The following is a 25,973-nucleotide window of genomic DNA, read 5'->3' on the forward strand; positions in this document are numbered from 1 at the left end:
CCCCACGCCCATTACTCAGTACTGAGCGGGGAGGGGGGCTGCTGTTACAGGCTGTGGGTGCTCCGCTCTGGATGCCTCTTAACAGCTTTATCGCGCCACTGAGTTTGGTGCTGAAGCCCCTCACGCTCAGACCGGACCCCCAGGGTTGTTAATCACGAGTGCCTTATGGAGAGTTTTGAGCTGCGCACCAGCGCCCTGAGGCAAGGGGACGGAGGGGGCCGGGGCGCTCCGCCCGAAAGAAATCCTCTCTGGCAGCCTTGCTCCACGGACAGTACTCAGTGCTGATGGCCTCCCGCTTAGATCGGACGTTCGCGGTTCCAGCGCCTGGTGAAGGCTCAGTGAAGGCTCCTCGGTGGGGGCTAATCTCAGCGGGGCGCACACTTAACGAAGGGATCTGTGCAAATCTGCAAGTTACCTTTCTGCTTACTACCTGAGCGGCGCAGCCTTTCATCATCTGGAGGTTCACACAATGAAGTTGGCAAATAAGGGTGTTGTAGTCTTGTGGGTGCGTTTTTGCCTATATAGCATCCACCTACGGGACGTACCCTGAATTTCTCCAACGGACTACTGTGTGATCCTCTGCACATCAACGGCTCTTTCCTGTATCTGCCGAAAGCGCTAGTGCTTAGAAATGGAATTAATGCCGATATAAGGAGTCACATTAATAAGCATAAATGTAATATAGTTCAGGTCAGGGCTTTAACTGGGATGAAAAAACGGGGAGTCTCTCAAAGGGGCGTGGACAATGAAAAAACACGTAAGCTAAAAGTCTATGCTTAGTATAGTATGCCGCCTGACTTGTATTTTGCTGTTCATGTAATTGCATCCAGATATATATGATACGAGAAGTAACATCATACCTACAAGTCAGGACTATTGGCTTTGTAAATAGTTGTTAGTTGCATAAGATAATTAAGCAGCAACTATGGCTTGTTCTGAAATAGTATCAGTGGTTTAGCTAATGTTTTTAAATACTGTTAGCATCTACGGACTTTTTCAAAGTGAATATTTGTCATTTAGCTCTGTCTGAAAAAACACACGTGTATAATTGATCAGGGAGGTTAATTGACAAAGTTAAAAGACCACTTTAATTTGTAAAGTTGTTTTGTTTCATAGACAGCCCGTGAGCTGGTGATCTTTTAAACGTCTGGTATAATTATTTTTTTCGTTAATGGGAAAGTCAAGCAAACATTCAATTTATAAGAACTATCTGACTCACCCGCGCATTACTTTAAAAATGTTATAAGTAAAGCGCGGGTGCCACGATTATACCAAAATGAAAGAAATAGAAAAAACAATTATTTCTTTCATTTTAGTATAATCGCAGCACTCGCGCTTTACTTATAACATTTTAAAAGTAATGCGTGGGTGCCGTGATTATACCAAAATGAAAGAAATAGATGCTTTTTCTATTTCTTTCATTTTGGTATAATCGCGGCACCCGCGCATTACTACTAAAATGTTATAAGTAAATCGCGGGTGCCGCGGCTGGTGTTGTGTGTGCCTGTGTCTGCCCCCCCCTCCCATGGTTGAGACTCCGCTCCGATGGAGACAGGGGAGTGGGGGGGGGGGGGCAGAGAGCACAAGCAGAGAACTGCAGAGCATGCAGCAACGCTGACGACCATACCGTCAGATCTGAAAGGTATGTGGGGGCAAATCATTTAATCTCAGCCTAGCAAACAAGCATTGGAAATGCAATAGGTCTCGCAGCATTAGAGTTTGTGCTTTTAGAATTGTTTATGTTTTTTTTTTTTTATCTTTAGCATTTTTGTTTCCTGTAGGCAATGCTAAAGAATTACAAAGAAAAAAAGCCATAAACAAATCTAAAAGCTCTAACTCAAATGCTCCGAGACCTATTGCATGCACCCATTCAGTTGTTGGCCTCTCAGCTGAGTGCCAACTAGACAACAAAGTGGAGGTGGGGCGGTTAACTAATGAGGCAGTAAAAAAACAAGACGGAGGGAAGGCAGAGAAGGGGAGGGGGGAGGTGCACGTCCAGTGTGTAACGCGGTTCCCAACCAGCCAACCCTGTTTTGAACTGGAGGAGAAAGCGAAAGCAACTCTAGATTGCACGTGCCTCCTTGCATTGGAAAAAGAATAAAAGTTTCTGGATTGAGGGAAGAAATACATCCGGCCTTCTTACCCAACAAACAAAATTATTTTGAAGGTACGAAAAAAACAGCTCGGGATCGTGTCCAGTTGCCTAAATAATTCATCACCAAAGAAAAGAACAACATGAAACACTTATAAAGCGTATGGCTACAAACAGCCTTTATTGCGCGAAATGCAAAGCCTGGTCCCTGGCGACGACCTTTGACCCAAACCTCGAGTTCACTGCACGGCGACCAATCAATACTAAACAGGTAATAAAATGAATTCATCCAACGCGTTCGTTTTGTCGTACCTTCTCCACAACAAAAATCCCAATACTGCTTCACATTCTACGATAAGCAACCTTATTTGCGCGCTGCACTTAAAGCCTCACTTACCAGTGTCCATGGCAACCCGCCCAACCAATGCAATATGAATATGGCTTTAAAAATTCACCCCCTCGGGAACGCTGCCAAGAACAGCAGCCAACGGTTGATCCTGGAGTGAATGAACCGAACAGCAACCCAGGAATCCGGTTCTCGGATGTCAGACCGGAAGGGGACAAACCTCGCAGCTCCAAGCCCTCCCCCTCCCTTCACCATGTTTTCTGTAGTGTGTGAAACAAAGAAGCCAAGCAGTCAGTGTAGGACTGAACTCGGCTCCGAGCAAACCGCCACTCCTTGCAATCCATGTCAGCTTTAGCATTCAGCAGTTCAAATGCAGAAAATAACGTTGCAATCTGAAAAAACATGTTTGCATGCATCCGTTGTAAACTAGGGGGAGGGGGCGGGAGGCGGAGAGTTGAGGCAGGCAGGCATGGGAGGAGAGGAGGAGGGGGGAGGAGAGTAGGGGAGGCACGGCCTAGCGGCCGTGCAATCAAGTAGTGAGGGGGCGGAGTTGTGGGAAGGCTGAGAGAGAGAGTAGGCGGCTGGGTGCATGTGCACGCGCTTTTAAGCTCAATGCACATGCGCATTGAGCTTAAAAGTCACGGGCACTGCAAGGAATCGCCACGATTCCTTGCAAGTTAGATAAAGTCTGGATGAGCCCCTATAGTCTCGCTTGCTCGATGCGCATGCGCATCGACAGGCGAGACCTAAAAAAAAAAAAAGTTTGTCCTTGTGTAACGTAACCGGAGCTCATGTAAAGCGCTCCAATACCTTCAGGTCGAGTTAAACGCTCCAGTCTCAGTTTACTTATTTAAATTGGCATCTTCAGCCTGGAAACCGATCGATCCTTTTTTGTGCTTTTCTTCGGGCACAGCTTCTGTTTTCGGTACATGCAGTTTTCAGCGCGTAAGTATTTTTTTGTTCTTTTTCTTACTGTCATGTGCAGCGCGCTGACGTCGCAATAACTGCTGTTACTTTGATTGGTGCTTGGGTGGGAGGACATACATGTGCACTCCACCCAACCCCTCGAACACTGATCTGCACTCTCTTTAGTCGCATGGTTTACGGCCTGCTTTGTCTTGGTCCCAGTTTCTACTTACCAATTCAGTCTGACGTGGTTCCTCTGCTTGTCCCTATGTAGACCAGCCAGCAGCGGGCTACTGAGCTGTGTGCCTGCTTTCGCCTCTTGTAGCTGATGGCTCTCTTAAGGTACCATGGTGAGTCATAGGACCACCCTATCGCTGTTCCTATATTATGCCCACTAGTTTCTTGATCAATCTTGCAGTAAACACCAAAGCGCTATGGGTAGCAGCTGTGATGCAGGACTTCCTCATTCCAGATGTCGGTAACTGAACCGCAATTAAACTTGTGTTAAGTCCCACAAAGATGAAGATAATTTTCACTACATTCAAGATGTCGTTATTAAAATTGTTACTATTTGTACAGTTATTCCAAGATCCTACAGCGTGAAAGTTAAACAAGCATTTGCAATGCAATAGGTCACGTATTTGAGAGAGTTTAAGCTATTGGCATTGTTAAATGCCTTTTATTTATGTTTTAAAAATCAACACATAAATAAAAGGCATTGTCATTTACAATGCCAATAGCTCAAACTCTGGTAAATGCGAGACCTATTGCATTGCAAATGCTTGTTCTGTCGCCTCTATGGAGGAATGAAGCAATGCAGACAATCTGTTCTCTTCTAGCCGCTCGTCAGCGTGGTACCATCTCTCCACTCCCGATGTGGGAGTGGAGACTGTTGCTTTGAGCTAGGGATGGGTGAAACTGCTCAGAGGGAGGGTGACAGAAGACCATGTATATTTGTGGGCTTCTCTTCTTGAGAGGGAGGGATTTGGTGGATATATTAAAATAGTGGTATGGGTGCCATGCAGAAGGCTGGGGCATTGTTTCTTCAATTTATGTTGGAAAGAGTGGTGGTGGTGGGGGGGTTGTTGGTCAGAGAGTGGTGAGGGTGGGGTGCTGCAGGCCTTTTGTATTTTGAAATGCTTGTTTATGGTTCCCCTAATACTCCTTTGCCCCTGCATATGTTTTAAAACGGGGGCAGGGAATTTGGGGGTCGGGGGCATTTTCGATATAAAATTATAGAGGGCAGGTAACCGATTTACATAAGGGTTATTTGCTCGTATTGCATAGATTGTCTCTCAGAACTCCTAGTTCATGACATTCCCTTTATTCACAGTTAATAATCTATAATTCTGTATATTGTGTATAGTTCTCACTGAGCACCACTGTTGTGATTCTAAACCCCCTTAAGAAACAAAGGAATTCCAAGTTGCTCTGATGGGGCTTTTTTAAGAGTAGAGAACTCACCCTCAGTAGGGGGAGGGATGGAACAGAGGGTGATATTTATTTTACATTTAAAACTGAGAGGAAAGGCCATGTTATGCACAGCTGCCCCATTACTACACTTCCGTGACACAACAGCACCCGCAGATAATTATCGAGTTTATACATGACATAGATGCACAGCTGCCCCATTACTACACTTCCGTGACACAACAGCACCCGCAGATAATTATCGAGTTTATACATGACATAGATGGGAAAGAAAGTGAATAACGGATGTTTTTCACCACTGGTTTCTGAGTGACATAGTAGACCACTCCAACTTTTGCTCTTGTCTATTCGGTGTCACCCAGTGTACAACAGTTATGCATTTTGCCCTGGGTTTCTTTTTTTTTTTTTTTAAATCTTTATTTCGGCAAAATAGCCATAAAAGACACATGAACATACATACATAAAAAGAATTTGAATTCCAATTAACAACTCATATAGATCATGCATAAGCATTTTCCTTAAAAAGGGTCACCAATCAAGAATAATTCATTTAACATGATTCAGTTTAGCAACAGAATTGCACTACAGGGTATACCTCTTTGGAGAATCTGATACAATTTCTTAAAACATTTGACCCAATTGTTTTCGAATAAAGAAAACTGAAGTTAAAAATCTGCTAGTACTGAACACAATGAACTGGTCAGTATTCGTTTTAACAATCCTATATGCAATACGACTACTTCTAGTTCCTAGGAGAGCACACATAGGTTTTAACCATTTTTTCCGTGCTTTTGTGTAAGCATTGCATACAAAGAGCATGTGCATTTCATTCTCCAAACAGGAGACAGAGCACATAGGACATATTCTGTTATTGTCAATTGTACTATCAGCATTTTTCTTTGACCATCGTTCAAGGTTAGAGGTTAGCATAAGAGTCCCGTATCTGAATTTCAGGGAAAGGGTCTTAGCCACAGGAGGCTCAATTTCGTCCAGAAATGTTTCAAAACAAGGTTCAACTTTAAACAATAGGAATTCTTTAGTTAAAGTGCCAGTTCTACTCTCGTGTACAACCTTGTTATACATATAGGACCAGAAAGCTCTCTTCACCATGGTTTTTGCAGAAGGTGGCAGATTCTCAGGGTGTTCCCATAAAGAATGCAACCCCAACAATCTAAACCATTTTTGTATGTGCCCATACCATGGGATGGAATTAAAAGTGTCGAGGTTTAATACCTCTTGAAGACAGTTCCTATAATCCAACAATTCTGGGGTGGACCAAACTCTAATCCAGAACATCAACGGTCTTAAAATTGTAAAATGATCAGTTCGTTTAAAATTTAGGTCAAATTGGAGGGGGGTTAGGGGGGTGCTAGTAGGAACCCTTACAATAGATCTCATAAATTTATTATCCAATCCTTGGAAACACTCTCTGGCCCAGGGACCCCATATTTCAGCCCCATATAGAGTGGCAGATTGGATTTTAAATTTGAAGAGTTCAAGAGCAGGTGTTGCACTCTTACTTATACTAGCATTCAATTTACTCATTATAGGTTTGACATTTTGAGCATATACCACCCTACTCTTCTCAAGTTGGGCCTTCCATGTTAGCTTTGAGTCAATTACCACCCCCAGGTAAGAAAAGTTATCAACGACCCCAAGAGTTTGTCCATTTAGAGTCAAAGTCCCTCTATCTGGTCTGCTAGGGTTTAATGCCATACATTTAGTTTTGTTAGTGTTTATTTCCAGGCCTTTTTTTTCACAGTAACCACTAAATGAGTTTAAGAGTATCTGGAGGCCCCTCTTGGTCTGGGAGATGAGGATGGTGTCGTCCGCGAAGAGCAACGCAGGTACTCTCTCTCCATTTAGCTGAGGTGAGTCGTTGTTACAGGCATTTAAATGTTCAGGAACATCATTAACAAATATGGAAAATAGAGTGGGGGCCAGGACACAACCCTGACGAACGCCGCGCTCGATTGGAATATCGCGAGACAGTTCGCCGTTTGGTCCCCATCTAATATTTGCATGGTTTCTAGCATGTAACTCAATTATCTGACTTAACAGGCACCCTGGCATCCCGGCTTTGTTTAAGGAACTCCAGAGCAATTTTCTAGGAACAAGATCAAATGCAGCTCTAAGGTCAACAAACGCTACATACAAATGACCCTTCCTAATATGTACGTACTTCCAGTAAATACAACAGAATCTGAAGACCTGGTCTAGTGTACTGGTCTTAGACCTAAAGCCTGCCTGATATTTAGTAAATATTTTTGACTCCTCCAGCCAGTCGTTCATTCTAAATAATAAATGTTTGGCATAGAGTTTCTGCAGGGTGTCCATTAAGCTAATAGGTCTATAATTAGAGGGATCGGATTTACTACCCTTTTTAAAAATTAGTACAACTTCTGCTGCACGCCAGCTTTCAGGAAACGAACAATCAATAGACAACACATTAAATAAACAATTAATATAAGGAGCCCAAACTTCGATTGCATGTTTGTAGAGGTCGCCAGGTATTTTATCCGGACCGGGGGCTTTACTGCTTTTTAGATCGTTAATTGCCTTCGTTGTTTCTTCCAAGGTAAAATCAAGGCATTCAGGAGGTGGGGGTAACCAAGTGTCCTCAACAGCAGCACTATCATATTGTTTATACAGAGATGTGAAGTGGTTTACCCATGTTAGTTCATCCAGAAAAGTGTCCTTGACTGCTCTTCCTGCATGCCCCCCATTAGCAACCAACCTCCAAAAGCCAACATTGTCGTTTGCTTTGGCAGCACCCAGCATATCTGCCCAAAGAAGCTCTTCCCAGGCTTTTTTTGAATCTTTTAGGATGTGCTTGTATTCTTCCCTTGCAAGTTTGACATCCAATTTAGAGCCCTCCTTGATTGCAGTTAGAAGACTCCTTTTGGCCATCTTACACGAGCGATTGAACCAAAGCTTCCCATGGCAACCCATTCTTATGTTTTGCTGGTTCTTCTTTGGCATCTTAGACATATAGACCTTGAGTTTGTCAAAGAAGGTTTTATGCAGTTCAACAAAATGTGCATAGTTCTCAGATAGGAGTGGAGAGCCAGCTATGGGGCCAAAGGTTGAATCAAAGAGAGAATAAACAGCTGCAAGGGTTGTGCCATCTGATAGCAGATGCGGCCATTTTAGCGCACGTCTATTATTATTAATGTGAACAGATTCGCATGGTACATCTGCAACTTCAGTGGGCATAAAATCACTAAACATATGTGCTTCAATATGGAGTTCCAGGGGAAAATGATCACTCTCAACCCTGTTAGATACTCTAAAGTCCATCATAAAGTGCCAAATGCTTAATGATACAAGAATAAAATCGAGCCTACTTTCAGACTTTACAAAGGTTGGTTGTTTGGATAGGTCAGAAGGAAGGCGGCCATTACAAGCTCGCAAACCGTGTTCAACTGTTAGCCTTAGAAGTTGGACTGCTAACGTAGTGCACTTAACGTGTATGGCAGTATCAAGCTGGGGGATGTTATAGGCATGGTCTTCATCCTCGAGGGCTTCAGTAATGCCAAGAATGGGTTCAAAATTACAATTCAAGTCACCCCCCAAAATTACTGGGGCATCACCGACTACTGTTTTAAGGAAAGAATCCAAAATTTCCAACGTGGGTGAAACTCTAAAGCGACCTATAGGTCTATTGTAAATATTAATAATATAATATTGATGCCCCATTGCAGTAGTGATCTTTAAGGCTAGGATATCCGGAGTTCCTGTATCTATGCTTTCAGTTTTTATAGTTAGTGTAATTTTAATCCAAATAATTAAACCCCCCGCTGGCCTTCCCCTCTCTGATTGAGTTGCCACTTTGTCAAAAGTTTTAAAGCCCATCCTATGTGGGGTTTCCATGGCCCATGTTTCCTGCAAAAGGCAGATTTCACCAGAATCAATATAATCCGCCCAATCAGGGTCCTTCAAATTTTTACCAACTCCAGCAATATTCCAAGATAAAAATTTTAATTCAGGAATTAATGATTTATCAGAAGGGTCACCGTTAGCTGTAGGCACTACTAGGGATGGTATAGGAGCAATAGTAATTAAATGTATATTGTTTGTTTTGTTCTCAACATTGGGTGCCACTTCCCCTATTGTACAAATAGGAATTTCATCATGTCGTTCTGTCGGCATGCTGGTACATACTAAGTTGCCTTCAGAACTGGATTGGTTTTGTGGAGTTATTATTCCTGATCTATGGAGATCCTGGCCCACTCCCAATGTACAGTACAGATCATAGAGCGTAGGAATACAGTTGGGCATAATTTTCAGTCAGTCCACTGCGTCCAAACAACTAAATCTATTGAATGTTGGGACCCCAGACCACGCATTAAGCTCTGTTTGTCTGGCTGTATTTGGTGCATAGCCATGCAACAGATTAGGAGTGTTCCAACTAGGGCCATGCTTTGGAATTCTAGGAGGAGGGTAAAAAAAAGAAAGGGGTCTAGCTATAATAGGGAATGTGTCTCCATACGATTTCCATGCACAGATTTGTTCCGCACTATACGGTTCCTCAAACGAGACAACTATACAGTCGCCCGGAACTGGCTTAGTCATTTGCCCAACCCATGGCACTCTGCGTACCATCAGAATTTTGCTTCTCATGTGATTTGGAATCGGTTTGTTTGAATTTAACCAATAAATCACCTTGTTTTTTAATGAAGCAAAATTCTCTTCATTGTAATTTTGTAATTCAGGGACACCAGTGAGGACTATAACAAATGGACTAGCGTCTGGTGGTAAATCTATATATCCTCCCCTGAAATTATTTTTGGGATAGGCTGTCTGGTGGTTATATAAGTCAGTTCTATGTGTTTGGGACCTATCGTGCGTGAATTTGTTAGAGCCCTGGTGGGGTCTGGTTGTCTCCGCTGGCTTCTGGGGAACAGAAGATTTAGTGGCCAGAGGATTAGTTGTGGAGGTGTTTGCTGGCTGTGGTTTTTTACTTTGAGCAGTCCCAGAGGGCTGAGATGCAGTTGTATTTGCCGGTGGCCCATTCAAAGCTGTAGAAATAGGTGCTATTTGGGTGGTAGTTTTCGAGTTAGAATTATTGTTTTTGGCTACCCCTTCTTTTTGTTTTAAAACGCTAAATGGGTTAGTATTTGGGGTAACACCCACTGGTAGAGTTTGAGCATGTATGGGCCCGTCATTACCATTAAGGCTTATACTTGCTAATGTAATAACCCTCTTCTCTACTTCAAGTAATTGGTTTTCAATACCAGCTAACCTGACTTCTAATGGCTTCAATAATACTTTAAGCGTTTCCCACACTATTTTCAAAAATTCTTCCCTGTCCCCTTGTGTAGAATACCTAGATGTGGAGATATTCTCACTCTCTTCTATTGATGTAACCATACTTTGTGCCAGGTTGGACAGCCCTGTATTGTCTGTGCTACATTGGTTAATAATAGGGGGAGTAGGATCAGTCCCTGTAGTTGTGCTAATGGTTAGCTGTTCAAGACCCCCCGAAAAAAATTGGTTTGATGCTACCTTGGCCTTCTTTCTAGCATAAACTGAGAGATTATTGCGTTTGCGTTTGGGTGGAGGTTTAACATTGTCACAAGTAACATTTGGGCCAGTTCCCCCCAGTACTTTGTCCCCCTTGTTGGACTCAATAGAAGGTTCAGGGGGTAAGGTGTTTTCTAGAACTATACTATCAGATACATCTTGGCTGCATACTTCTATAATATCAGCAGAAGCTACCCCCTCATTGATAGAGTGTATTTCAGCCAAGGCGATTATGGGAACAGGGCCGGTAGCGCGCTCGGGCGTTTTAGAGTTAGCAATATGACCCAAAGATGATTTCTTTTTCAGTGCCAGTTCTATTGACAATTTCCTAGCAGACTCCAGCTCTAGAGAAACTCTGTGCTGGAGCTTAGTAATCTCGTTATCAATTGACAGGCTAGTCCGTGTGATGAAATCATCAAGTGTCCCAGTAGCCTTTTTGCCATTATTTGTGGTTTTGCTTCGTGTCGCTCGAACAGACATGTTGGAGGATGGGAGTGTGGCCCTTAAGAAATTATAATATAGACAGGTTTTACTGCGTTTTGGAAGAACCACAACCAAGGGAGATGGCCCGGTCCGGTCTTAATCGGTCTGTAACGGCCTGAAACGGCCCTGTCTTTGCCCCGTCTTAGCCCGGGCTGCGTCCCGCGCTGCGGGAGTGAGATGGCGTTTCATAGATAGAGATTTGGGCGGGGGGCGGGCCAGCAGGGAGAGCGGACCGGAAGCTCTTCCTTGGTCTCGCAGGGACTTCTGGGAAATGAAGTCCCTGCACGCTCGCAGCCCTGCTGGTGCCTCGCGCCCCTTACCGCCTTTCCGCTTTGCGTGTGCTCCCACGAAGCTGATGCGCCGGGCCTGACCAGCGATGCGGCGAGGAGTAGCTGGAACCCTCGTGAGCTGGTGCCAAAGTGCGCAGGTAGTATGGGACGCCTCTTCTGTTTTCAGTCGATATATTTCTGTTAGTTAATCCCAAGATGCCTGCAGGTGCCGGGCGGAACCACCAGTCTTTGAATGGTTCGTATGTTACTTGAGTACATTGAAGATTGCTATTGTGTTTTTTTTCTTTTTTTCTATTTCAGTATGTTTGAATACATTGGGCTCTGTCAAATCTTAATTATAAAAAAAAGTTGCAATAGTTGTCCGTCTGACATTCAATCACGCAAGACAAATATTATTTCAATCTGTATGATTGTGTCGCACGGCAAATGGTCAGCCTGCCTATTTAGTCTGTTATGTATTAAGGAAATGCTTAAATGTTGAGACTCTTGGTAGGGTATATAGCCTAAATCTATTATGTGTTTTTTTCAATACTTTCATTATTTTTCTCTAGAGAGATAGTTGAGCACATGGTCCAGCACTTTAAGACTCAGATCTTCGGGGATCGTAAACCAGTATTTGATGGTCGGAAAAACCTGTATACAGCCATGCCACTTCCAATTGGAAGAGACAAAGTAAGTTTTTAATAACGTTGTTTCTCTAATGTGCGTAATTGTCGTTTGCTATTGTATTCTGCATTAATATTACATTGCATTATTTTATACTAGGAGACAATGTATTATCACATATATTTTTGCTCTGTCATAGGAAAAATAAGTTGTACACTTGATGGGGCTAAAGGTAGAGGGATAGAACTGCCACAAGAGCCAACTAGTTATGTTATGTGTTATGTTATGTTATAAGTTTATTTATATAGCGCACGGCTACTCAACAAGAGTGTCCCGGCGCTTTATGTCGCGTGAACTAGTGAAAGAACAGCAGCTAGAAAGAGGGATGAGAGTATTGAGAGAGGCCTTTTCTTGCGGTTTCTGAGCAGCCTAATGTGCAGGTATTGCCTCCTACTCCTGGTGTCACAGGGCCAGAGTACTGTAGCTTTTCCTTTGGTAATGCTAGTTCCTCCCTTTAGGCACCTCATTTCATAGGGTAGTGAAGTCGTCTGGTAGACGGATTTGGAAACACCAGTTAAGAATGACACAGTAACTAACACTCTGTAACTATAATTACTTTACTTTAGGGAAAGGGTTGAACTATGTTTAACATGATGAATGTTCAGTTAAAATGTAAGGTCAACACAATCTAGAAGGTACTAGCACCTTCTGGCACAGACATATGACCAACCTAACATTGTATCTTCCCATGCTGCTGGCCTAGGATGCTTTTTTTGGTTCCTGGGCAGTTGCAGTTCTCAGAGCTGCCCTCCAGTCTTCCTAGTTATCAGTTCACTTCTCTTGGCAGGACATTCAAGCTTCTCCACAGGCAGGTCAATTTTTCTTCTTTACCAGGTCGCAAAAGGATGGAGACTATAGGCTGGTGGGAGGTTAACAGACCAGCAAAGACAGTCCACCCCTGGTCATGTTGTGTTTTTCTCCTACCCTTGCATAGTTTCACAGGGGCCAACTGATAATTATATTTTGGTGTCTAGGGCAAAGTGCCAGATCCAGATGGGTCTGGGCACATCCACTCCTAGCAGTGTATCCTGGTCTTGTTGCTCACTTCTGAGCCCATCCCTGTGGTTGAACCAATTACAACTGGTCAAGGTGTTCTAGGGGAAGTTTTTTTGGGGGGGTGGAGGGGGAGTGGGAGCTGCAGGGCCGTATGTGCAGGCTGGGATGCCAGAGATGGTCCCTACCAGCTCTCCACATATGGTAGGAAACTGCAATTTCTTCTCTACTCACACACCCACTGCACTTCAAAAATACACAGTACAAATAGATACTTGAAATACACCTGCACAACATACACTCTGCATCCAGAGCTTTGAAGGAGAAGCGGGACCTGTCATGTCACCGACCTGGCAGACATTAAAAACTGACTTTCAAACAGTTTCTTATTGGAGCCTATATCTATGTCCTTAACTTTACAGTCAAAACAATGATCGAATGACTGAAAAACCTTATGGTAATCCATGTCAGCGATGCAGTCCCTATTTACGTTTCACATTTTGTCTCTATATATCAAAATTTTCCTAAATGTGATAGACTTGAAATTAAATAAAATGAAATGAAAAGGGCATTTGTAAAGCGCAAGGCTACCCGGAGGCCTCCCAGTGCTAGGCATGACCAGTGATCGGGAAGAGGAAAATTAGGGAAACAGAAGGGTTTTTAGTTGTTTATGGAAGGCAAGATGGCTGGGCTCTTTCCGAAGGTGGAGTGGCAGTGTGTTCCACAGATTTCTGTCATTGAGAGAGAAACGTCTGATGCCGCTTCTGGACCTTTTAATTCTGGGGGTGTCAAGTAAGTGAAGTTCGTCTGAGCGAAGCTTCCTCCTTGCTTTATACAGGCGAATCATGGCTGTGATTAGGGGAGGGCCCATCCCCTGCAGGGATCTGTGGATGATGCAGAGGGTTTTGAAGCTAATTCGTTCTTTCACTTGCAGCCAGTGCAGGGAGCGAAGAGACTTGTATTGTGTATACTGAGCCCTGAGTCATCTCAAGGTTTGTTAGTGAGTTCAGGTTGTGGGTTGTGAGAGTTTACGATCGGGCACGATTGAGAGCTCTTGAGCTGAGACTAAAGTCAGTGCGAGTTTCTCACAGTGACTGTCGGTGGGTCATAAAGGTGTTCATGCTACTTGCTCATCGAATCCTTGCACACAGAGTGATAGACGTGTCGTTTATAATCTGCACTGTGTAGGAAAGCATGTGAAGTAGGTAAGCAGAGTTTAAATTGTGACACCATCAAAGAAAAGGAGTGATGTACTTTGATGAGAAGAGAGAGAAAGTGTGTGAGAGAGGGGACGTGGTCAAGTCGAAGTATCAGAAAAAAACTACCTGCAGACAGAGCACGTGTGAAATGAGCAGATGGTGGATTTCAGACAGATGAGGAGAAAAAGGGCATAAGAATCTAACCGAGATAATATATAGGAACGTGGTATGACACTGAAAATGTGACTCTCCAAAGGCCACTCTCCCTATATTTTGAGTTTTTTTCATTTTCACATCAAATTGTTACTCATGTCACTAATAGTGCTTACAAGAATTGGCAAAGCAAATGTGTGTCTTGTTTTAGGCCACATGTTCATTGTTGTGAGATTGGCTACAGAAACTGAAAATTCATAAACAGGCACCCAAATACTGGTCATGGAGCACCCTGTTTGACGCAAGGGATTTAGTTTTTTTGATGTATGTTAAGCCAATCTCTTCGTTCTATTGACCACAACTTTTGAAAATAATTCTTAGTTATGCGTCTGTTGCCATGCCCCTTTTGGAAGCTTCCTGGTCTCTAAGTTTTGTTTTCCCACTTTAAGTACTGTCTATATTCATATCTGAATGATGATGAAAGTAGTGGTCCACAGTTGGGTAAGGGACGAAATGAACCAAAGTTTACTGGCGAGTCCTTCATAGGCTCCCGAGAGGGCTAATGGCAAAAAAACATTTTCTACCCAAGGGTATGATTATACTTTGAACACGGGTTCTGCATATCCTAAGTGAAGACCGCTGTAGCCATTCTCACGCAAAATGGAAGTTCGTTTTTTAATGTCCCCACACTTCAGAGCACAGCTCTAATGTTGACAAAAAAGAAAAATACATATATCACGTAATTGTGCTTTCATGATTGTCCAGTTCACTGGAGAAAATAAAAGGATTGGTCATCAAAACGTACATAAACAGGACAGCACAGCTTTCTTAATCCAGACAAAGGACATTTACCTTGACAAGGAAACAAAATTGAACCAGAGTGCAGTAAAAAAAATGACTAGGTAAAATGTGTACCTAATCACAGAGAGCAAATTGGAGACTTGGATTGATGGGTAGACTTGCACAGTAGAAGCCAGGTCTGAGCAAGAAGTGGTGTGAGTAGGAGATTGTAAAAGTATTTCATACGACCTGTGTGTTTGTGTGTGGAAACTTATTTGGATTTAGGCCAAAAACGAGTCCAGGCACTCTACAAAGTAGGTCTAAAGTTGCTCATAGTTATGTTTTTTGAAACGGTTGTTGTCGTTAACGTTTTGGGACACGTTGGTGGTTAGTAAAGCAGTTTAAAGTATGTGGATAATATTCATCAAACTGTAAAGGCCATTATTTTACATCAACTCTGTCCGAAGATCTTCTGGTGCTCATCTCCAGGTCTAAGAATCTCGTCGCCCTAAAATCGCCTGATTTAGTTAGTCACTCTTAGATCTTGCTCATGTTCAGAACCCTCAATTGCATGCCTGCCATCAGGTGCTAAAGCTCCTTTGCACCCCAGGTGACCCTCACGTCACCCTCTTGGATCTTTGCTGATATTTCCAAACGCTTAATATTTCTGCCTCTGTCAGATCCTAAAACACTTTTTAAAGAGAAAATCGGGTCTTTGGGAAAAACATGACCTAAACTAACAAGCCTGTATAATTTAAAGTCATTTTCTTTATTTAGACAATTTTTTTTATTAATCGGATTTGCTGACCCCCTTCCAGTAGAGGAAAGGGGTGACTTAATAGATGTTGTGAATGAAAGGATAGTGGCTTGCAACCAGATCTAAAGTGTGGCACTTTATGTTCCTGATGTTGTAGCATATGGGTACCTCCACAGGTTGTTATTGGGCGTGCCTTTTGGGCAAATGTGTGGCATAAAACTAGACGCCCATCAGAAAGAAGTCTTCTATTCTCAACTCTCTTCGGAATCCACTCCGATGCTGAGGTGCAGACAAGGGAAGAAGAGGCATATACCTTGAAGGCAGAGAGGCTAGTTTTTATTTTTATTTTCCTTATTACATACATTTAAACAGTAAGTACTAGTGGGTTCAGCATTTTGGCTGGCACGCCTAAAGGGAAATGATTGCATCCATGCTCCCAGGACAGGCAGAGATGGTTGAGCGTTAAAAATCATCAGCTTTTACCATCAATGGTAAAGGTCCATCAAATACAAGTCCTTGACTTACCTACTGCACTCTCACCTCTAGCTAGTCAGGTGGGGGAAATGTAATCCTGCCACTTGGCAGAGTGACAAAGCATCACAAAAGACCCTTGGGTGTTATCTGTGGTGAAGAATGATTCCCCTATGAGACTCTGCATCTGTTTCCGCCTTAATTTCTATGCTCAGGCTAGTTAGGTTATTTTTACATTGTTCTATTCCTTAGTTCATCTTCTTAAAATCCGTCCTCAATAAGTTTACATCAATTTTTTTTTAAATTGTTTATTTGCATTTTGTTCATAACTCAACAATACAGTCATGCAATTGGCAACATGAAATCCCCTTATCCCCCTCCCGACCTTCCCAATGGTACTCTGCTTTTACGTCTTCAGCTTGTTACAGGTGCATTGTCCATTTATCCTAAAAACAGGCAATTCTCAGTAATCCCTCCCTACCCCTCCCTCCTTGCCCATGCCAAATCGTAAAACGTTGTGTGCCACCTACCCCCGACCCCCCATCAAGACCATGGTAGTGCCTCCACTTAGACCAAACCTTTTTAAACTTCCGAGGACAACCCCGTGCCTTATAGGTTACCCTCTCCGCCGCCATATAGAGGTCTAGTCCTCTTCTCCACTCCTCTACATTCGGGGGGGTTGATGAGCCCCAGTGCTTTGCAATGTCTCTCTTTGCCACCACTAGGGCCAGAACCAGGAATACCAGGAGTGGGGGTGGTAGGTCAACATCATTGGTCATCCCTAGTAGGGCCAGCTTGGGCTCTTGTGTAATCGGCGCCGCTAATACCTCACTGAGCTCCATAAAGATGTGGGTCCAGTAGGTTTGTATCACTTCACATGACCATATTATGTGATAGAAATCCCCATTCTCCCCTTGGCATCGGAGGCAATTAGTGTCTACTGCTTTCCCCATTCTGTGCAGTCTCACCCTATCGTAGTAGGTCCTGTGCAGCACGTTGTATTGAATGAGGCGGAGTCTAGACTTAATCGCCACCTCACGCGGGTGCATTAACACTACTTCCCAGTCTATATCCTCAAGTGCACCGACCTCCCCTTCCCAGGTTACTCTAAGCTTCGCCAGGTCCCCCAACATATTGTGGGTTAATGTTTTGTAGATGAGTGATACTGCCTTACACTGTATCTGTTCCTGCCGGAGTCTACCCTCCAGTGGCGCGTATTCCGGCAGGCCCTCTAAGTGTATATTATGCGCCCTCCACGCACGTCGTAGCTGGGTGTATTTGAAGAGCTGTGAGTGCTGGAGCCCAAATTCTGTTCTCAAGGCCTGAAAGGGCTTCAGCTCCCCTCCAGCGATCACGTCTCCAATTGTGGAGATTCCAATATCGTCCCACCGTTTAAAGCCTGTAAGTTTATGAAGTTCATGTAACCACTTGCAATGCCATATTGGTGTTTGCCGGGTGGGCTAGTTTACATCAATTTTGACTGTCAAATTTTTGCTCTGAAGCTTTTTTAGGCACAAATTGCCAGTAGCATCTCTTTTTAATATAGGTTACGATGGCGATGGGGATTGGTCATCCATTGCTGTTTGTTGTGACGGTCACTTGTATCTTCTTGAGGCTTGTTGTGGACGAACACATATATTCAGTTGAAGTTGTGCCAAGCTTGTGTTTGTTTTTTTCATGGCTCCTGGTGCTCCTGTCAGAGGGCCGGGCAGGTGTTTTTTTTTCTCTCCCAAGCACTTCCCCAATGTGCTGGAAAACCTTGAGAGGGTGGAAGGGCTTGAAAGCTCCTGGTCCCTCTGTCACTTTCCCCATCTCCACGCAGTTAATTGTAGCAGGAACGGGGAGACTTCAAAAGAGTGAGAGAAAAAGGAGGAGGGAGGCGGAACGTAGACAGCAAGCAATCCGATAGTGAGAAGAGAGAGGGGAGAGAAGGACAGAGGATGGATGAAAGAAGGACAGAGAATGGATGGATGGAAAGTTAGAACTAGTGCAAGGAGACCAAGGGAGTGTTTTTGTTTTTGCCAGTTGTCCCTCCAGTTGCTGCTGGGTCCTGCTTTATATTCAGTTTGACTGCTCTATTTGTGGTAGCCTCGCAGTTGAGATTGTCAGTATGATGATCGCCTCCTACCTGCAAAAACCTGGTGCCTGAAGTAGTACCTGAAGTGTTCCATCAGACTGTAGTGCGGTCTGCCCATTTCCAATCCCTGCCATCCATAATGAACAGTGTGTAGAATACTCAGGACTTTTTGTTCCTGATCAATTATAAGTGACTTTCCACTTCATATATCGCTCCTCAGCACGCTGAGAGTTCTTTTATTCCTCACCCCAGTGAGGCCAGGCTCCGACATCTCAGCAGCTCTAGGGGCTTACATTCCACTCTTCTGGCCATTTGCATTGGGTACTACAGTCTCATTTATTTTGCCAGCCACAAAGCAGGGGTCTAGTGGGCCACACCTGAAGGCTGCACACCAAGGTGGGTGTAGGCAAGTGCTCCGCCATCCTATTACTACTATTCACGGGCATTCACCTTTTCAGTTCTCACAGCAAATTCACCCTAATACTTTTGTCCTGCCCTGATCTTTTGTTGATAGAGCCTGGTAGAGCATAACATCTCCCTATCAAATAAAAGCATGTATGCTCACTAGATAAATCCTGCTCCAACATGAGACCCTCCTTCAAAACTAAAGCAAGTAAATCAAGTGGGTGCAGAAACCCCTTAAGTTGGGAAGAGAGGTCTTTGTTATCTAGTTCATCATAGATGGAAATAAAGAGTTTTGTAATATGCCTTTTAGGTCTTCCATTTGCTTAAAATTTCAGATGCTGCTTGTTGGACTTGGCCTTTTCCCCCCAAAATTTTTCGCTTTTGACCCCCTTATCTGGATTGTCTCCCCCATGGGATTAAACCTGTATAGGCCATGAGTGGTGTGAGACACCTTGTGAAAATGTAATTACCTGACATAATGTGAGCACTTGTAAAATCCCCCATTTTAAAACTGCACCCCCATTTTGAAAATGTACCTGACTGAAATGTATTGCTTTTAAAATGGATGCCATGGCCATGGGTTTTGCCACTGGACTGACATAGGTCAGCAGTCTAGATAATATTACCCAGCTACCCCTAGCTTTTGGAGGGAAAGCCTGGCACCCAGGGTGCTCACCCCCTCCCCTAGAACCAGTTTAGGCTAGATGTGCCAACATTCTAGAAGGTCCTGGCACTGCCTGGGAGGAGGGTATAAATAGGGTGAAGTGTCACCAGAGAGTCAGTCAGCGCTGGGACAAGGAAGGGAGGGGGACCTGCTGTGAGGTGCTACCGCCACAGGGGCCTGTGAGCTGGGCCCTGTACCCCTAAAACCCCCCTCTGCTGTCCCCTGGGCCCCTGACAAGGGAGGGCCCCAACCCAGGTCACTGACGCTGTTTGGACCGGGTACCACGCCAGCATTGCGTGAGGAAGCGCCCAGGAGGGGAGGATTGTGCCCCCAAGGGACTGTGCCCTGTGATTGGTGTGGCCCTCGAAGTGCTGACCCCAGAGTAGAGGAGTGAGGCAGTGGTGAGAGGAGGTGGACACACTGAGAGCAGCTAGTTTGTCTCTGAGGCTGACAGTTTCTTCAGAGGATTGTTCCCCCTTCAACCTTTGACCGATCCCTCTCTCAAAACATCAATTGCTGATAAGAACAGTAAGCTACTTGAGGAAGAAGATCCTTCTGCATTGGAGCCCCAGTGAATCCTCTCAGGACACCCTTAACTGAGGGTATCCCTGACTACGCACACCCAGCGCTGCGCTTACCGGTGCTGTGGAGCAGCTGTAGTGAAGGCGGGTGTCTGTGGCACCCTAGCGACCTGAGGAGCGAAGGCGCCGTGTGTGCACATCCTTCCTGAGAGGCCGGAGTGAGAAGTGACTGACCAGGAGCAGCGGCGCTGCTGCGATCGGCTGTGGGACCCCGGGGGCACCAGCCGCGTCAATCCGTGAAGGAAGCGCTGCCGCGCATGCCTTGAGCGCGAACGCTTCTGTGGAGGCAGGAGGGGCCTAGGATCGGGCAGGCCCGGGAGAGCAGCGTCACCGGAAGAGCAGCGTCCTTCCTTGGAGTGAGTGCGGAGGCGGGAGAAGAGCGAGCGCTTCCGCGCATGCCCGGCGGAGTAGTGCCGCCTGAGGAGAGCCGGTCGCGTCAACAAGGAAGCCGACCGCGTCGGAGCTTCAGGTGTTCGACCCCCGCCCCTTTGAGGAGGCAGAAGCGCCACAGCGGACGTTGCGGTAGGGAGCCTTGGGGCCAGGAAAACCTTCCCCGACCTTCCCCAACAGCCGTCTGCTGCCGGGCTCCATCGCGTGTGGAGGACCCAAGTGTGACACGCCTACAAGTCTACAAGTAAGCCGGGTAGTGTGGGAACGGGAGGCGGCAGCCCCGGGTGAAGGAAGCAGGACAGTGGGGCTACGACCCACACAAGTGACTGAACAGTCCAGAGAAGCCTGACTTCAGGAAGCGGGCTACTGAACTGCCTAAACCAGGCTTAAGTAACCAATAATTGGCTCAGAAGAGAGAGGTGGAAGCTGTGCAGAGAACCACAGGGTTCCTGAGTAAAAACCCTTATAGTTTATTGTTAATTGAAGAAGTAGAACCTCTACCAGATAAGTGTGCCTATACATTAGAGTGGGGGGTACCTTGCTAATATTATTGTGTCTCCCCTTTTAGTCACATTACTGGTGGGTAATGCTGTGAAGTTCTACAACCAGGTCATTCTGTTGAGTTGAGCAGATACCTAAGTGCTGTGGGGTAATGTACTTGCCTATGAGTTGTTTAATGACATATTGTAATTAATGTCTTTGGTGATGGGGGTCCAATGATAATGTGCTGTGATGACATGCCCAGTGTTACGCCTAAGCTAGGGGATTGATGCCCAAGTGCAGTGGGATCCAAGCCTGGTTCAAATGTTATTGATGCCAATGCACTACCTGATGTTTGTGTTGCAGGTTGGGGGCTAAGAAGTCATGTTCCCCAGGTCTTTTCCCTAAGGCTATAGCACTGGGGTTCTGTATGCCCTGTAGAGCTTGCGAAGGTGGCTTAATAGTCCTATGGTTATTCCCGCCTGCTAGTGGATGCTGGTAGGCCATGATGTCTTTTCTTACAGGGGTTATGCAGGATGCTGTCTGCTGTAATTACAGCCGCTACCAAGGATGAAGGCCTGAGTTGGCCCCGCCTGACGCATAGTTCCCTAGAGGGAGGGGGGAAGAAACCTGATGTTTTATTACAGGTGTTCCTACCTAATGTTAATGCCAGGTGATTCCTATTCTTTCTTGCAGGAGTCGCCAATGCCAGCTATTTTGGGTTCTTATCCCTAATGTTTGATTGCATGTTTAATGGGCGAATACGCCAAGTGCATTTTTCCCTTATATAGGGGTCACTGATGTTCCGTGCCAAATGCTAACCTGTTTATATTTCAGCTAGACACTATGGACTATGGACTAACCCCTTTTTGTCCCATGTAAATAATCCCCCACTGAAATACTTGGCTTGGGTGCCAGTTGGCGCCGTGTTATGATGACACTGTTAATGCATTTTTGCCTTGCAGGTTGGAAACCCTACTAAACGACGTATCTTTTTCCAACTCAAATTGGTGTCCTGCCTCTTTTGTGGTGTGCCTGGTGTGTTGACTGAGGGTACTGCGTGAGTGCTTCACATGTCCTCCAAGTTTGGCCTGCCCGCTTGATGCCATGCTACCCCCTTTGAGACTTGGGCAACCCCCAATTCCAACATTTGGTGGCAGAGCGGTGGGATAGGACTTGTGTTTGCGCAGTACCACAGCGGCCACAGGTTACACCACAAGTAGAGCCTTGTTGTGGGGATTATTGTTGTGTGCTAAATTGCTTCCTCCTGAAGAGTGTTCTGAACTGTCCCCTTGTTCCACTGGGAGGGTGTGTCCCGGGTGTACCTCGCCACGATGGGGTTGATTTACCAGGAAGTGGAACTGAAGGAGTACACCGAACAGGAGGTGATAGACTTCCTCCTGGAGAGAGGGATACCCCCAGTAGGGAACATTAGGAGGAATTTGTTTCTCTATGAGGCCCTCAAGAGGGGAGAGCCCTTAGAGATTAATGGGGACTTGTCTGACTACCCCCCCGAAGTTTTGAAGGGTCAGTGGGTTAGAGACCAGAGAGAGGGCTCCCCATCCAGAACCCTGGGAGGTAGTTGCTCCGATGAGGAGGAGGAAGAGTCTAGCAGGGCAGAGACGCCAGTAGCTGTGGAGGACACCGAAGATAGGGAGTCTCGCACTGGGTCCAGTCCCGGGGGCACTGCCCCATCCCTTTCCCTGTCCCCAGAAGAGTGGGTAGATAGGAGGGAAGAGAGGGAGTATCAGCTGGCGCTGGCAAAGCTCCGGCATGCCGAGGGCTTAGCGCAGCTGAGGGTAGAAGAGCAGCGACTGGAGACTGAAAAAGTCCTAGCGCTGGAGAGGATGGCGGAGGCGGAGAGGGCCTTCGCCAGGGAGAGATCAGCTCAGGTGGGTAGGTTGTCCCCTGAGAGTGGTTTTAGGAGTCTGGATTCACCGAAGAGGGTGGGATCCAGTGGTGGCAGCGAGTGTAGAGCCAGTGCAAGGAGTCCCACTCCCGAAGCCCAAGAGACTGTGCCTGATTCCCCGGAAGAGGAGGACGGGTTAGTGTTTAGGGGCAGGGGAAAGCTGTTCCATCAGTCCTGGGGAGAGTTTGAGGAGGAGTGTTGGACTGTACTGGAGGATTGGGTGGTGAGGAGAGCAGTGGAGGATTGGGAAGGGCTGTGCCATGCCGTTATCCGGGAGCACATGCTGAGAAGTTGTTTCCCAAGACTGCGTCACCATCTGTTGCGGTGCGGGTTCTCAGACCCCAGGGAACTTGCACGGGAGGCAGACCTCTGGGTAAGTGCCAGAGCGTCTGGGAAGACATTGGGGAGTGATCCAGAAAGGAGTGGTGCAGGGAATTTCCGACCCAGCGTGGCGGGAGAGGTGAGAAGCCCAGCTAGGTCCCAGGATAGTGAGCGGGTTGTAGGGCCTCACATCCCATCTAAAGGAGGGAGTGAGACGGGGAGGTGTCCCGAGATGCCCCAACTGCAGTCACAGGGCCTGGAGAGTTCTTTTAGAGAACCCCAGGCTGGGAGTCTAGGCTGTCCCGATGTGTCATCCAGAGGAAGGGATCCCCTCATGTCAGGAGGACCCGGAGCATCATTAATTGGAGCTCCAGTGGTTCGGGGGTTTGACCAGTCACAGGGTTTAGATCCTGGACTGGGGTTCCAGGTTAAGGGGTTGCCTGACCTGGAGGGTGGGGTACCTGTAATTCAGGTCCCTACCACTTTGACTCCCAGGGGTACTACTCCCAGTGGGAGGGTGCGGAACTCTGGGAGGGGGTGCAGAGGGAGGAAGGTCTCTTCTCTGTCACCGGCTCAGCCACAGGGCGCAGATCCTGGGTTGGGTGGCCAGGGACAGGGTTTGCCTGCCCTGGTGGGAGGGACCTCTGTAATCAGGGTCCCCCCAAAGTTGACTCTCAGGGGTACTACTCCAGTTAGGAGGGTGCGGAACTCTGGGAGGGGGTGCAGGGGGAGGGAGGACTCGCCCCTGTCACCAGTTCAGCCTGTGGGTTTCGGCTCCAGGTTGGGGAGAGAGTTGTGTGAGGGTGTCCCCCAGCGTAGGAGATGGAGGAACCCTTGGAGGAGAAGTAGGGGGAGGAGAGCCTCGCCCCTAAGGGCTGGTCAGTCTGAGGGTGTAGACCCCAGATGGGTGGACCAGTGGCAGTTTGGAGAGAAGAGAGTGGTCCAAGGGAATTACAAGCCTGAGGCTAGAGCCTCCCACTCTAGGAAGGAGGAACATCCCACTAGGGAACACCAGTGGGGTGGTTTTGTTGGTGAAGGGAGGGTTGCGAAAGAGAACCATTGGGTTCCAGAGTGGAGGAGAGACTGCAGGTGCTCCTGTAGTTGCAGGCCTGCGTCCACCTTTTACCGCCCCAAGCAGGGAAGCCCATCAAGGCATTGATATGTCTACCCTGGCTTTTGGCTTGGGGGGAGTCGTGTTGGACTTGGCCTTTTCCCCCCAAAATTTTTCGCTTTTGACCCCCTTATCTGGATTGTCTCCCCCATGGGATTAAACCTGTATAGGCCATGAGTGGTGTGAGACACCTTGTGAAAATGTAATTACCTGACATAATGTGAGCACTTGTAAAATCCCCCATTTTAAAACTGCACCCCCATTTTGAAAATGTACCTGACTGAAATGTATTGCTTTTAAAATGGATGCCATGGCCATGGGTTTTGCCACTGGACTGACATAGGTCAGCAGTCTAGATAATATTACCCAGCTACCCCTAGCTTTTGGAGGGAAAGCCTGGCACCCAGGGTGCTCACCCCCTCCCCTAGAACCAGTTTAGGCTAGATGTGCCAACATTCTAGAAGGTCCTGGCACTGCCTGGGAGGAGGGTATAAATAGGGTGAAGTGTCACCAGAGAGTCAGTCAGCGCTGGGACAAGGAAGGGAGGGGGACCTGCTGTGAGGTGCTACCGCCACAGGGGCCTGTGAGCTGGGCCCTGTACCCCTAAAACCCCCCTCTGCTGTCCCCTGGGCCCCTGACAAGGGAGGGCCCCAACCCAGGTCACTGACGCTGTTTGGACCGGGTACCACGCCAGCATTGCGTGAGGAAGCGCCCAGGAGGGGAGGATTGTGCCCCCAAGGGACTGTGCCCTGTGATTGGTGTGGCCCTCGAAGTGCTGACCCCAGAGTAGAGGAGTGAGGCAGTGGTGAGAGGAGGTGGACACACTGAGAGCAGCTAGTTTGTCTCTGAGGCTGACAGTTTCTTCAGAGGATTGTTCCCCCTTCAACCGATCCCTCTCTCAAAACATCAATTGCTGATAAGAACAGTAAGCTACTTGAGGAAGAAGATCCTTCTGCATTGGAGCCCCAGTGAATCCTCTCAGGACACCCTTAACTGAGGGTATCCCTGACTACGCACACCCAGCGCTGCGCTTACCGGTGCTGTGGAGCAGCTGTAGTGAAGGCGGGTGTCTGTGGCACCCTAGCGACCTGAGGAGCGAAGGCGCCGTGTGTGCACATCCTTCCTGAGAGGCCGGAGTGAGAAGTGACTGACCAGGAGCAGCGGCGCTGCTGCGATCGGCTGTGGGACCCCGGGGGCACCAGCCGCGTCAATCCGTGAAGGAAGCGCTGCCGCGCATGCCTTGAGCGCGAACGCTTCTGTGGAGGCAGGAGGGGCCTAGGATCGGGCAGGCCCGGGAGAGCAGCGTCACCGGAAGAGCAGCGTCCTTCCTTGGAGTGAGTGCGGAGGCGGGAGAAGAGCGAGCGCTTCCGCGCATGCCTGGCGGAGTAGTGCCGCCTGAGGAGAGCCGGTCGCGTCAACAAGGAAGCCGACCGCGTCGGAGCTTCAGGTGTTCGACCCCCGCCCCTTTGAGGAGGCAGAAGCGCCACAGCGGACGTTGCGGTAGGGAGCCTTGGGGCCAGGAAAACCTTCCCCGACCTTCCCCAACAGCCGTCTGCTGCCGGGCTCCATCGCGTGTGGAGGACCCAAGTGTGACACGCCTACAAGTCTACAAGTAAGCCGGGTAGTGTGGGAACGGGAGGCGGCAGCCCCGGGTGAAGGAAGCAGGACAGTGGGGCTACGACCCACACAAGTGACTGAACAGTCCAGAGAAGCCTGACTTCAGGAAGCGGGCTACTGAACTGCCTAAACCAGGCTTAAGTAACCAATAATTGGCTCAGAAGAGAGAGGTGGAAGCTGTGCAGAGAACCACAGGGTTCCTGAGTAAAAACCCTTATAGTTTATTGATAATTGAAGAAGTAGAACCTCTACCAGATAAGTGTGCCTATACATTAGAGTGGGGGGTACCTTGCTAATATTATTGTGTCTCCCCTTTTAGTCACAT

The 25,973-nt window shown here is 46.8% G+C and overlaps 1 protein-coding gene across 4 annotated transcripts in view; it reads left to right on the forward strand.

Moving 5' to 3' along the window:
- Positions 1 to 25,973, forward strand: part of AGO2 (argonaute RISC catalytic component 2) — a 472,903-nt gene that overhangs the window by 95,542 nt on the left and 351,388 nt on the right. For all 4 annotated transcript variants that reach the window (XM_078686698.1, XM_078686701.1, XM_078686697.1 and 1 more), the window contains exon 3: positions 11,626 to 11,746. In XM_078686698.1, coding sequence (XP_078542824.1) covers positions 11,626 to 11,746 — 121 coding nt within the window. The remainder of the gene's footprint in view (positions 1 to 11,625; positions 11,747 to 25,973) is intronic.

This window comes from Lissotriton helveticus, chromosome 4_1, assembly GCF_964261635.1.
Source record: "Lissotriton helveticus chromosome 4_1, aLisHel1.1, whole genome shotgun sequence".
Lineage (NCBI taxonomy): Eukaryota > Metazoa > Chordata > Amphibia > Caudata > Salamandridae > Lissotriton > Lissotriton helveticus.